The following is a 14,691-nucleotide window of genomic DNA, read 5'->3' on the forward strand; positions in this document are numbered from 1 at the left end:
TGGTTAGGTAATTATTCTATTTTGTGAAATTTTATTATGATGTAAGATAACGTCCTTTTTCATCAAAATCAAGAAATCATGAGTTATCAATATTTTTAGAATTTAAGTAATAGTTTAAAAATTATAGTCTTAGCTTTAGAGCTTATTTCCTATCACTTCTTTTGAAAAGATAACTCGTTACACCACTGCAAGTTGTGCAAACACATCGTCATCGGGGAATGAGTTAAAATAATTGGGATAAAACATCTGAATCTCCTCAAATAAAAAATACCTTTCAAAGTCATTTCAAGTCTTATTCAATAAATATACCTAAAGAGAGCAAATAACACAGGCAGAAGAATCAGCTTCAGAAGAACCATGTATTGAAAAACAATCAGGTACGAAGGAAAGTTTAAACCAGTAGAACACTTTGAGTCAGGATCTGAAATTAAAAGAAAAATTCTCAAAGTAATATGAAATTGCTAAAATCATTTATTCTATTCCTTTCAGTGACATTTTCAGTTTCCTTAACAACAACAAAAAACTTCGTTGGTGGCGCAAGATTAGGCGAATAAGTACTTCCATCAGCGCTTCCCTATTTGCACAGAATTTTTTTCTATTACTGGAACTGGATTGGCAGTTACTTAGAAATTCTAAGCAATGACGAAGAAAATATTCGGACGTTATCCAGAAACTTTCAGAGCTTTGGATGAAAAAGGACTACCCGACAATGACGCTTTAAATTTATTTATTTTTCAATTATCTATTTATTTTTCAAATAATTTTTTTATAAATTATTTATTCATTTATATTTTTTGCTAATGTGTAGTAACTTCATCATTGGTCAATTTATTTCACCTTGCATAAAACTTTGGGCTAGGTCTACGAATAGAGGTAACAATGCTTTCAAAGCAACTTTCGTTGAATACATTTTGATAATTAACAGTGGTGTAGATCAGCGGTTCTTAACCTATGGGTCGCTACCCAAAATTGGGTCGCGAAGCATATTTCTTGGGTCGCGCTGAGTTGAACCAAAGAAGTTAGTAATACACCAAATCATAAGTAATACCAACACCTCCTAGAAGAAGTCATTGTGGCTTACTCAGCCTATGCTTAATGAGGAATTTGTTAATATTAATCAATTTCAAGAACATTTAATAGAAACACAAAGTGGCCAAGCACTTCGATACAATTTCTACAAAAACACTGAATCTTTATGTGCTTTCTGGTTAAAATTAAAAACCGAAAAGTCAATAATTGGTAAAGAAGCCCTAAAAGTATTATTGCCCTTTTCAACAATATATATGTGTGAGGCTAGTTTTTCGGCTCTGTGTGCAATCAAAAACAATTACCGGAACAAGTTAAATCCTGAAATAGATATAAGTTGCTCCTTGACAAGCATTCAACCGAGGTTTGAAGATCTTTCAAAATCTATTCAAGCACAAGGTTCTCATTAAAACTGTATGACTTGCATTTAAAATTTAAAAGACTTAACATATGTATTGATATTTCTTTTTTTTTTTTAGGAATAAGTTAAAATGTCAATTATTTTCAAAAAGTTATAAATATATTTTAATTTGGTCAATAAAAATTATTAAAAACACTTGATTATTAATTAAATTTTCCTTGGATCGAAAAGTACTTTTGTTTATCTTTATTATTAAAAAAATAAATAAAAAATTTGTAAGTTAAAAGAAATCATCATCGTAGGATTGAAGATTTTTTAAAAATACGATCTAAAATAAAGCAATGAAAAAAATTTGACTTTTTTTTTGGGTCGCGACATGAACATATTTCTCAAATTTGGGTCGCGGCTTAAAAAGGTTAAGAACCACTGGTGTAGATAACAGCCCCGCAACCCCAGCGGTGCGAGAAGGGAGCGCCCAAAATTAATACAGTATATTATAGGGGTAGTGCATAACCTGCAGCACGTTGTGGCACATGAATCTAATAATTATTGTAAACTATTATATTTTTTTTTGGGGGGGGGGGAGAAATAAAAACAAAATCGGAAATTTTGAATTTCGCATTTAAGTTTTTGACGCGTCAAATCTTGATCGATCGAGTTTTTCGATCACTGCGAAATTCGGAGGTTCAAAAATTCTAAAGTTTAATACAACATATTTTTAACACAACAAAACTATAGTGTGTGAATTTCAAGTTTTAGTAATTACTTTTGAAGCTCTTTATTTGTGCCAATTTCATAGTTAATCAAAGCGACTTTTCGATTGTGTTTTCGGAGGTTATTGTCGGATTTCCACGCGCTTCTTAAAATTCCGATCTTTTTAAATACGATATTATGACGACTGGCGAGTTCCGAATCCTGCAAATAGCAATCACCTTTGACGATCTTTATTTGTGTCGATTTTATCATAAATTCAAGCTATTTGCAATCGTTTTTCGGCACTACATAGTTTTGAAAATCCCGATATTTATAATAAGTATCAATACGACACTCGAATCGTGCATTTAAATGTGCATTTTATTTGTGTCAATTTCACAGTAAATTTGATAATTTTTTTTAATCGCTCTTTTAATAGTCATTGTTGAGCTTTCCTGATATTTTAAATCCGGTATTATAACAATTTGCAATTTTGGAATCAGGCATTTTAATCATCACCTTTGACTTGCTTTATTTCCGCCGATTTTTTGTCAATCCATGATATTTTTCAATAGATTTTTTATTTTTATTTTTCGGTAGTTGCTGCTACTCATTTTTAAATGTTTTTTTTTTCAATCTTGATATTTTTAATACAATAATATAACAAAACACGAAATTTGAATTAAACTTTTTTTTAAATTTTAATTTATTTTCTAATTTTTTATAGTCTAAAAAAGTAAGTAAAAAGATACTGATAATTAAGAACCAGTTTCTTTAAAAATCTGCCAAATCAGTCAGGTTTGGATACAGATCCTTGAAATTTTCAGAATATGTTCTTCATGTAAAATTATTAGACACGTGTGTTTTTATTTTTGAAAAAATCTGTTTTTATTTTTGAGGGGTCAAAACTAAAAATCCGCTAAAATTTGAGAAGAATATATCGGTTTAAAAATGGCTATACTATTTGTGAAACTAGTAAATGGTAGTATTGACCATTATTTTAAGTTCTACTAAGTTTACTCTAATTAATACGATATAACAACTTTCAATGGACCTTTGCATTGAAGGTAGAAGGTCATTTGAAAATCTTCAAAAAACGGCAATTTATTTAGGCTTAGACCTTCAAATTCTATTAGTATCAACAGTGAATCACAATAATATATATTTCTATGTTTACATACTAATGAAAAATACCTAAAAAAATAAACATATGTAGGGCAAAACCGCACCCATGTCGATACACGACTTCTAGATAAAAAGTTTTCAAAGTTTTTATGGATAAATAGTACAGTACATTGCAATACAAAGTCATAGATTCAATGGATTTTAAAGGATTCATGAAATGAAATAAAACCAAGTCAAGTAAAATCAAAACCTGTTTATTATTAATAATTTCAGAAATATTTAATATCTTATTTTGAGCTGTTATATTTCCGATGCACTATTTTACACTGAATTAATATTTGGGCCGATAAAGCGAATAGTATATGTAATTTAAATTGTATATTTTAGCAACATGAATTTAAACTCATAACTATTTACATTTTTGATATTGTAATGTAAGCACTCAAAGTATTGGATCCCGTGTTCAGTTTGGGATGCTAAGATAAAAATATAGATGCATAAATGGGTGAAAGTCAGAAACTGTACTTTTTATAAATTAAATCATATTAACTTTTATAACTTTAAAACTATTAGTTCTATTAATTTGATTTCGATCTTCTACGATTCAGACTAAATAAATAAGTAAGATCAAACCCATTGTCTGTCTATAAGCACTGACAAACGTGTACATATAAGTACAAAACATTGCTTTTTATTTATACAAATTTTAAAAATCCAATTCAGTTTCCCACCAAAAAAGATGGTAATAAAAATCAAATAAATTTCTTTATATTAATTAATTAAAAATTAATTATAAATCAAATAAACTTAATTAATTTATTCTTATAAATCGATCTCAACCGCAAGAATATTTTAAAATAACATTAGAAAAAAATGATCCTATAAAGAGATAATAAATTACTTTTGATTGATATCACTACAAAATATTGCGTAGTACTGTATAGGTTAAGAAACAGTAAGAAGGTTCTCTATTGTTGGAGTGGATGGCTATCTCAACTCTTCAGCTGTGTGGTGTGATCATGGGATCACCACAATATTTACTTTTCATACTGGGCTGTCTCCAACAGGAGCGCCCTCTTCATTGCCTTTGCAGGATCTCTAGGGCTCGACTCATAGCTCGTCTTTAGAGATTCTTGCAACCGCTAAGGAGGGGACGCTATCTTTTGGAGATAGACCAGTATTCCCCGTGGATCTCGAGCAGTTGGTTGCTTTCTTAAGCAGCAGGATAATTTTTGTTTTTTATCCCCCTGTGTGCTCTAGAGTTTAATCGTTGATTTTTACCATAATAAGTTTTTCCTTATCTTCTAATTATTTATTTGATGCATCATGTAATTCAGCAAGAAAACAATTATTATTTCAATGACTTAAATTTAAATTACTATCTACTCCCTGGAGCACACAGGGAGGATCCAGCATCCACGTGGTGGATTTAGGCTTTTGTGAATTGATGAGCCGTATACTGAAATGAACATGTTCTTAAAAACCGAAATAAAGTAAAGATGCTGAATGAACTTCTTCGTCTACAAAAATCTGTGTTTTTCATTTGAATGGTGATATACCACATCTAGCACAAGCAGTTGGCGGATGATCTTCACCTCATGGCTCTTCCTTCAACCACACCCCACGACAAGCTGATTTTCCTAAAGATTCTTAGTGGACCAACTATAAATTTTATGGGGTGTTAACCTAATGACGAAGTAGAATACAGAAAAACTTTTGAAAAATAATGTTGATATAAGAATTTTATATAATAATTTGGCAACGGACATTCAGTTTACAAAACGTGGTAGAATAACGGGGATAGTTTTTTTTCTTTCTAATTAGTTCTAAATCACATTATTTGAAAAGTTACAAAACAATTGTAATTGTAGAGCGCTTGATGATACTCACAATTACTTGCTAGACACGTTTCAACTGATTCAGAACTTGGCTCCAACAGACTGCAGTGTTGTTCTGTCCCTATTAAAGGAAAAGAAAATCATATGATCAGGGCTTTAATCCTTCATGAATATCAACTGCAAAACATCGTCTATGGCACAGTCTAGTCTACATTTTAATTTGCGACTTAATGAACAACGAAAAGAACGCAATTTGTTTTTCTTATAGCAACGAATTTTAAGTTATAAGTTCAAAATTCTGTAGGACACATAATAATTTAATGCTCAAGAAAGAAGACAGACCATACGTTGATTTCAAAACCGCAATGTCACTGTAATTCAAACACTGAGTTGTCGTTGGGAAGAACTAGGTTCTGATTCCTTTCAGCGATTTGAAGCCCGTCCGGCATTTCCTCGAAGGGGACCAGCATATACGATAAGTAAAGGCAGTAGGTGCGCAGGGCCAACATCACGACGTTGATCATAAAATTATGAAGATAAAACTTCCATTGGAAAAAGAGAGAGGCTATTCTAATCCTGAATTTGTCTTTTTAACATATAACATTTATTTATGAAAAATTTCTTTACCAAGGAAACTATAAACGCACCTTTGGAGTTTCTTTGTCTACGAAAGGAAACGTAAAATTGGAAAAATTAATAAACAAAACTATTTCCTTTTGCTTTTTGCTTTTATGTCATTAATTAATAAACAAATGAAATTTTTTTTAAATTAATGACTATAATCTAGTTCTTGAAAAATTTGGAAGATACTGGAGTTTGACCGGAGTGTCATAAACTTAAAATAAAATTTTGACAATCTTGAAAATGGTTCCTTCAATTCTTCCAGATCGGGTTTCTTTCAACGTTAAAAAAACTCAATATTTGCTCACTTACCATATAATTAACTGGTGGCCACTAATTAAAGTGATTCAGCTGTAAAAATTCAGCGTTTAAAGTGGTAGCAGTCGTGACCAAGTACCTCTCAAGTGCAAAGGATTAAGCAATGGAGACAAATAAAAGAAATTGCAAAAATGTTTTAAAAAAATATTAAAATACCAAATTTCAGATAAATAAATAGTTAGATAAATCAAAACTAATCCAATATTCTTTTTAAAAAATTTTAATTAATGTCCGCAGATACTTTCTCCGGTGTTTATATCTTCATCTTTTAATAATAACGCATTAAATATTTCTTAAAAACTGGATCACATGATATACTATTTTTACTTGCCAGCATTGCCCTGAACTGACAGAAATAATTAATTTCCCGCTCTCCCTGAAGAACTGACAATAATTAACCCCTTAGATCACAGATTTTTTGAAAAAAACCGGCTAAAAAAATAATTTTTTTTAATGTAAAAAAAACACACTTTAGAACATTGTCTTTTCGTTTGGTGGACAATTTTGATATACTGAGCTTTTGTTCCATAGAAAAAGGCTATATTCAGAGATGCCAAATGCTCCGAACAAGCCAAAATAATTAAAAGAAAAACGGTAAATAACTACAAAGTAAATTTTGGAAATATTTGACTATTTTTGCTTGCTTTTTAGAAGGTATAGCATGACATAAGTACTATAAAATGGATAATTTTATAAACCATATGTTTAGAAATAAACTAAACTCAGTGGCGCGACAGCCCATAGAGGGCCAAGGCCTACTGTGCCCATCTCAGTTTTCTTGACCTTGGGCTCTGGTGTGCAGGAGCAGATGTTCCGGTCAGGTGGTCAGCCGAACGCGGAACCCCCAGTGTTTAGTTCCCAAGCATGCTTGGTACTCATTTATCTACCCACTGAAGGGATGAAAGGCTGAGCCAACCTTGCCCGGCCCCAGGATTGAACCAGGGACCTGTGGCACGACCGCGCGAAGCGCTACCGCTCAGCCACCGGGCGTCATCTTTAGAAATAGTGGTGGATAAAAATCTACAAAATTGAATTTAATAAACCAAGAATCACAATTGATAAACTACCACTTTAAAATATATATTTGCTGTCCGGAGCAAGTTGCAATCTCTGTATATTTTATATTTGAATAAATAAGTGTTATAGCTTACAATCCTATGTAAATGATAAATATCAATAAAACGTTAAAACATCTTCTTTCCGTTTGTAGTAAAATATTTATAACTACCATGACTTCTTATAGTTATAACAGATTAAAATAGTTTATATACCTGATATTTTTAGAACTCAAGTGAAAGCTAAAATTACAAAGCTTGTAATATAATCTATTCACCACTGTTTACTTTTTCTCAGATATGAAATAGTCCCGTTTATATTTTATATCGATTCATAGATGGTACTCATGATTTAGTTATGGAATTCATGGATGTTTTATCCCCTTCTTTGAAAACAAGCTAGGAAGCCAATAGTTTTTACAACCAAGTTTCTTCTCATTTCCTTATAAGATTCACAGCGGGAGTTTTTCGAGCAATAAGTAAGTTAAGCTTTCAGTAAGTTAATAAATGAGAAATATGTCTTACCTCTAAGTTCCTCGACTGGTGTCACAAAAAAACTAATAAATGCTTTATGAAAAGATTTTCTGAACATTTCAAAATCCAAAGGATAATCAGGGTATAATATAGCTTGCATTGCAATGGCATTTGCTATTATTATTAAAGCTGATAGTTTCATAAAGTTGATAAAGTCAATTGTGATCTGCATTAAAAAGAAATTTGATTATTGTTTGTTATTTTACAAAAGATAAGATTCATCATTTTTATACCATCCGATATAGAAATGGTGAAATATTTATACGCAAAAAAAGTCTCAGATATGTGAAGAATGAGATTTTTATCTTTATATATTTTTTAGAAGTTTTAATGTTTTTATTATTTTTCGAGAATTATTATAAATATCAACCTTTTTAGTTTTCTGACCTTTTTTCCTATGGTAACTCTAAAAATTTACGATTCTTTGTTTAAAAAAGTCGACTAAAAGGTATTTAGTCCTCCGCGATATTCGAATAACACTGGGGAACAAATCTTTTTATGCCTTTATAGATTTGATCTTGCCTAATTCAAATATGGGAATTTTGAATATGAAAACATTTTTGCTGCTAAAGCTACAGACTTTTTATTTTTAAAAATAATATTTCTAGTTTATATTTAGTCGAAATGTTTTTAGTCGAACAAGTTAAAAATTGCATACGAATTTATGCCCGGAAATCTCGACATACGTGGCTGGGGGTGCTTCCCAATATAACTTGTTCATAAGCTCACGAATAACAGTTTATAATAGAGAAGCACGCTTAGCGGTGTATGTTGATATTTTCAGGCAAGGGTTCCAATGCAGTTTTAATCCTGAAAATATGCCCCAACTCAACTAAAAGTATGAGAAGGCGACATTTATGCAACGCCCAATTAATTATAATGTTTTTAACTTGTACATTTTGATAAAAAAATAGACTAAAAATGTCATTTAAAAAACAGACTGTTGCATGGAAAGAGAAACAGATTGCAAATTTGAAATCAACGTTACGAAAGTATCTAAGATTCGTTAAAAAATTTCAAGCAAAAGCAACAGAATAAAAACTGTTCCAGAGTGTAATTTCAACGTAATTATAAAATATGTATGCCACTTTAATATAGTTAACTTGCCAAAATAGAACAAACAAAATAGGCAACAAAATAGTTAGCAAAATAGAGCAAAATTATGCAATTTGCATTTCTATTATCTTCTATCTTTAAAATCGTCACTTTATAAAATACTTCGCAGAAAAGGGAGCAGTTGACAAAGCTGAACATTTATAATGTAAAAAAGGTACACAGTATTTTAGAGATCGTTTTTCAAAAACCACTCATAATTTTCCCACTTTTTCTTTTTAAAAAAATGAATATAAATTGAGGGAAAATCTGAATGAGCCTTTGCTTTTAACAAGTTATTTTTATAATGTTAATAATAAACGCCATAATAAATATTTTTTGAACATAAAAAGAAAATGAATTGACAAATAGCACAAAAAGTGTACAAACGTTGTTACTAATATGCACAATTAAACTTGAAAGTTTATAGTTATTAAAAAAATGTGGTTGATACGCAAGTCAATGAATTTAAAAAGAGCGGAAAATCATTGAATGGTTTAGTCATTACCTATGTAAACCAGGGACACTTCATCTATATTATAAAAAATATACTTTGTACGCGTTTGTAAGTGTGAAGTGTTGTAAAGTAAGTGTGTTTCATTCGTACATAACTGAGGGAGGAGAATTCTTACCATATATTTGACTCTATAAAGCAAAGGTCCCAATGTTGAAGATATAGGAAGATAGATGAAAATCATTCGATAGAAAAACCATATCAATCCTATACATATAAGAACTTTTCCAACGTAAGGATCTTTCCAAGGTGTTATCCGAAGTGTGGCATAAAATATTACAAACAATATCATATACAATATCTCAAGACAGCCGTAAAATAGTTTAGTATTCGGAAAAGCCTGAAAAATAATAATTTGCTGTCAAAACAATTAGACTAACTACTAAAAATACTTTTAATCCAATTAAGTATTATCTACTTTTAATACTAGGAAAGATATGTACGTAATTCGAATACCTATGGATATATAAAAAGTAATTTTGTTCCCAATTATTTCTATGCGTAATTTTATTCCAAAAATTGCAAAATGAATGCAAAAAATAGTCCTCCCAAAATTAATATTCTTACAATAAAACCAATTTTGAAAACTGCTTTATCTTTGGCGATTTTTTCCTTAACCCTTTACCAAATTATTAAAAAAAATATCGAAAATGCGTTAAATCTTTTTCATTATTAAGTGATGGCTATTTTAGACTATAATTAAAACTAAACGAGCAAAAAGGACATTTTCATCGTTTAGTTTCAATTGCAGTCATTTAAATAGATTTAGAAATTCGAAACAAAGATATTTTTCCAATGAATGAGCACTAGCTGCGGTGACTCAGGGAATACTGCTCTCACGTCCCAAAGAGATGACCCAGGTTCGAATCCCAGTGGAGAAACATAGTTAAATAAGAGGAACATTGTCGGTTATTCAATACAAATTCTGAGCCCAGATCACACCGCTGACATAAAATTTTCTCAGTAGTATAGTTCGTTCACCAGGAGTTGGCACTTGACTCCGCCTTCATCACGTGGTATCCAACGATACTATTTCGCTATTTTTGGGAGAAGGATGTGAACAATCCTGAACAAGGTTGCTATTTGGCGATCGTATGACACAAATATTTATTTCGCATTCCTTATGTGCATTTTTTTAACATTAAATATTTCATATATTCGATTATATTTTTCGCTTTTGAGTTAATAGTTAATCCTTTTTAAGACATTTTGCTGGGAAAACAGCAGTTTTTAAATTTAAAATATTTTTAATTAACTAGATTAGCGAAAGGTATAATAGCAGATTTATAAAGCGTAGTAAGTGACCAAAAAAAAATTCACTGTTTGCGTTTGGCGCGCTTTAAGGGTTGTCTGAATTTCAAGCGCGGAGACGTTTCTCCTCTTACTCCCGCGTTGAAATGAACTCTTCGTTCGAGAAGGTGGAGCCAAGTGCCAACTCCTGGTGAACGAACTATAGACGTATCATGGGTTAAAATTCACTCACCGTTGGGATAGCCGATGGTGGTTTTCCTTTACATAACGCAAATGCGGGGGACAGTTTAATTTAAAAGTCCTAAATGAAGGCTAGTTTGTCCCCATGATTGATCCAAGTGCTCTCTTGTCTTCTGGGTTCAATTCAAAATTATATGGCTACGGAGTTGGGCATTCATAGTCGTAAATTCAGAATGGGGTTGGCTGTTCAACACTGGTCAAAAAATAAAATAAAATGAATGCGCATGGTCCGGGAGTGGTCATAGTGAGGAATATTTTAAAAACTAACTTATAAATCACCAAACGGTTCCTTATCTATCACGTGTATTATTGTGTATAGAAATAAGAATCGAAATAAAGCTTAACAATTTCTTACAAATGAAACAAGAACAATAGTTAAAAGATATTTTCATTTTGATAACACAAGAAAAATATTATTTATTTTTCTTTCAGTTATGAATAACTTTAAATAAAACTGCGATCTTTTTATTTTTCTTATTAAATAATTTAGTTAAAATTTAGTTTCTTTTAACAATTTTAAACAACTTAAAAATATGAGATGGCACAAGGCTTTAACGAATCTGCATTAAAATGCACCTACATTAAAATGCATTTTCTTAAACTAAAATTATATCGGCATTAAACCGAATCTGCGTAAACTAAAAACGTATCTGTATTAAAATATCACAGCATAATAAAAACGTGACTGCAATTAAACCAATTTGCTTTAAACTAACCTTTTGCAAAGCATAAAGTCGATGCATAGAATCAAAGGCTATTAAACTTGTCCAAATACAAACTGCTAAATCTAGTGTCGTGTTTCCACAAGATGGCCAAATGACAGCCAAACTAAAAACTATCAGGTACAGAATGTAGAAAATCTAAAAATAATTATGAAACAATAAGAGGAACATTATGGATATGAAACTGTAATATGAACATTAAGAAAAGTTACAAACCCGAAAAAATAATAATTCTTTTGTATGAATAACTCAATTTTTACATTACTAAATTTTTCAGCTGTCAAAAAAATATGCGTCCAAATTTAATTAGTGTCATTTATTGTTACAATGCAGTATATCCCGTAACAACCACCCTTAAGGAGCATTTTTAGTGAAGTTAAAGTAAACTATGCATGTTAAGGATCAGAAAATGAAAGAATAAGAGACAAAAAAAAACTTTTAAAACTTTAAAAAAAAGTATAATTGAGATCAGAGAGAGCAAAGGGTGAAATAAAATCATCAAAAAGCGTTGCTTATCCGTATAGTGGGACAAGAATGCATTCGCCAGAAGCCGCTTAAAAGTTTTCTCCTTAAATTAATTGGGTTTTGGTGATTTTAAAACCTCTCCTGCTCTTATTCAAAGCAATAGTGTTTGGTCATAGTCACATTTATTTTCTCACACCTAAATACTGATTTGTGAATCATAATATGCTTTTTTTACTTCATTTTTGCAAGCATTATAAAAATTTATTCTAAGGGTGGTCATTATAGAATGCCCTTTAATTTAGCATTTTAATTCTTAAGCATTTATGTATATGAAAGAAGCATTAAATAAAGTTTCTGTCTAAACGCTATTGCAAGTTTTACCATTTTTTAACATTGTTAAGGGTCTCCTTCAGAGTCATATGGAATTCTATTTTCTCCATGTTAACAAACCTAGCAGTGAATTGTATGAAAACAATTTTCTAATTTATTAAGTAACTAACAAATATTTTTTAATATTTTTCGTTTCATTCATTGAACCTAGTTAAATTCCAGTAAACGTGAAATATAGTTAACCTAGTTATGAATTTTTATATTTTATTCCTTTGTCGAAAAATTTTTATTTAACATATTTTTCAAACTTTTTTCATTGTTTTGTATCAATTAAGGTCAAAATAAGTGAAAAATATTAAATTTAGTATTTTAATAATTTATTGTTATAAAATGCTACATAAAACATTGGTGTATTTTTCTGCATTATTCCAAACACGGCTCACTTCCAAACAAAAAACCTTTCAAATTCGCACTTATATTTGCAGAAATTTAGATCTAAGAGAAACAGTTATTCATCATTGAAATTGATTTTGTAAATGAATTTTATGAAATCAATTATATTTAAATTTTTGAATATAAATTTTTAAAAAAAATTAAACTACGTTTTTCGGATTTTTTATTTCAGTACAACTATAATTCCGATAATCAAACAGATTTTTTTTGATAAGTAATAGACTGTTTTTTATAGTTAAAAAAAATTCTAAAATACGCTTTTGCTTGTAATAAGAGCGTCAGAACAAATATATAAAAGGGCACCAGTGTCTCATTTGAGTCAAAGACCAAAGGTTAAAAGTAGTTTTAAGACTTAAATTTTGAAAAGTTCAAAAAATTTTAAAAGTATTTACAATCTTAAAATTCGAAATTTGTCATCTAGATTCAATAGTACATATTTCAGAACATAAAACAAAAAATATTTAAAAACATTAATTAGTCATTGAATAAATAACGAAATTGCTTTTAAGTAATTCTCTGTTAGTTAACAATGAAGAAGAATGCCTTTCTTTTGCTTGAAGCGGACACTTATACAATATTTTCAATGATTAGTTTAAGTTTAAAGTCACCTCAGAATAACTAAAAGTTTTGTACATAACAAACCAATACAGATAAATGCATATTAATTACATGAGAGACCCAAAACTTAGTAATCGGAGCACTCCACATCCAATAAATCATTTTCCAAAGCGGTGGATAACCATATCTCATGAGACGCATACGATCTCTTTCTTTTTGGGTCGCACTAAAAATAAAGAAATATCCTCAGTGGTTTTAAGTTTGGCTACGCACAAAGAATAAATAACAAGCAGTTTCAAGTTAGATAAATTTTCAAGCACTATTTTTATGTTTAAAATCGAAAATTTTACTTCATCTTCAAAAAAGAAATCTCTATAACCTGTTTCTTTAATAATTTTAAAATAATACGTGAAATAAAATTCGCTATTAATAAGATACATTTCAATCTCCAAGTGACAGTAAATTTATATACTAATAAAATATTTTATGTAAACTTTTATTAAAGAAATCTTTAAAATTTTAAATTGTATATTTCAAGTATGGTATACCACATTAACATTTTTAGTAAACTTCTAACAATGCTTTTTAAAATTTTAAATCTAATTATAATATTAACAAAATATAATAAAAGAAATTACAATAATGTAATTATAAAAACGACTAATAATAGTCATAATAACAAAATAATCAATAACAGCAGTTATAGTCAGGTTTAACTATCCTAATTTTTCCTTTCTCCAACGAAAATAATCGATAATACAGCAACAAAACTTAACAGAAAATATTGATTATAATAATAGTAATGAGGATTTTAAAGCATGGACTTAACAGCAGCGACACTCAATTTTTTGAAGCTCACGGACCACCAAGCAGAAACTAATATCCACCACCCAGTATCCAAAACTACCATCTTAGAACAGAATTGACGTGTAACAGAGATTTTTAAAATTTGTACTAATTTAAAAGTCATTAAAGATTTTCAGTTAAACTCAATGTATATTGTTAATAAAATTTTTATTTAACATGACTATCGAGGAGGCGAAAAATATGTAAACGTTGATAACGTATAGTTAAAGTTTACTTAATAAGTATAATAAAATTAATAATATTCAATATGTGTGACTTCACGTTAGTGGGAAGGCAAGAAATTTAACTGAATCCAAAGCAAAACACCTTGTTTGTTAACAGTTCTTTCACGGACCACTAAAATACCACGAAACACTGTTTGGTGACAGCTACTCTGTGAGAGAGAAGTTTGGAGAATATCAAAAGCAGGTCCTAGCTGACATTATAACAGGGTGCGTAGCCAAATTATTCAACAAAAAATAAGCACCTTTTAAGCACTCATCAATATTTTTAAGCACTTTAAAAAAATATCATAATTAGGCAGGGTGGGAAGGTTTTTGACAATTGACGGTTTTATCTTGTTTTAACCTTCATGTCAAAAAAAAAAAAACCACTTTTGGCATTGTTTTTGACAATTGTCAAAAATCAT

At 29.9% G+C, this 14,691-nt stretch overlaps 1 protein-coding gene across 2 annotated transcripts in view; it reads right to left on the minus strand.

The window, feature by feature from the left end:
• LOC107452431 (protein ced-11) overlaps positions 1–14,691 on the minus strand; it is a 74,272-nt gene that overhangs the window by 24,976 nt on the left and 34,605 nt on the right. Inside the window, exons 14-19 of one of the 2 annotated variants that reach the window (XM_043050967.2) lie at positions 13,308–13,422; positions 11,385–11,528; positions 9,296–9,517; positions 7,563–7,737; positions 5,096–5,164; positions 310–421 (exon numbers count right to left, since the gene is read on the minus strand). In XM_043050967.2, the coding sequence (XP_042906901.2) occupies positions 310–421; positions 5,096–5,164; positions 7,563–7,737; positions 9,296–9,517; positions 11,385–11,528; positions 13,308–13,422 (837 nt within the window). The remainder of the gene's footprint in view (positions 1–309; positions 422–5,095; positions 5,165–7,562; positions 7,738–9,295; positions 9,518–11,384; positions 11,529–13,307; positions 13,423–14,691) is intronic. The other variant, XM_071185639.1, reaches the window with a different exon arrangement.

This window comes from Parasteatoda tepidariorum, chromosome 9 (assembly GCF_043381705.1).
Source record: "Parasteatoda tepidariorum isolate YZ-2023 chromosome 9, CAS_Ptep_4.0, whole genome shotgun sequence".
Lineage (NCBI taxonomy): Eukaryota > Metazoa > Arthropoda > Arachnida > Araneae > Theridiidae > Parasteatoda > Parasteatoda tepidariorum.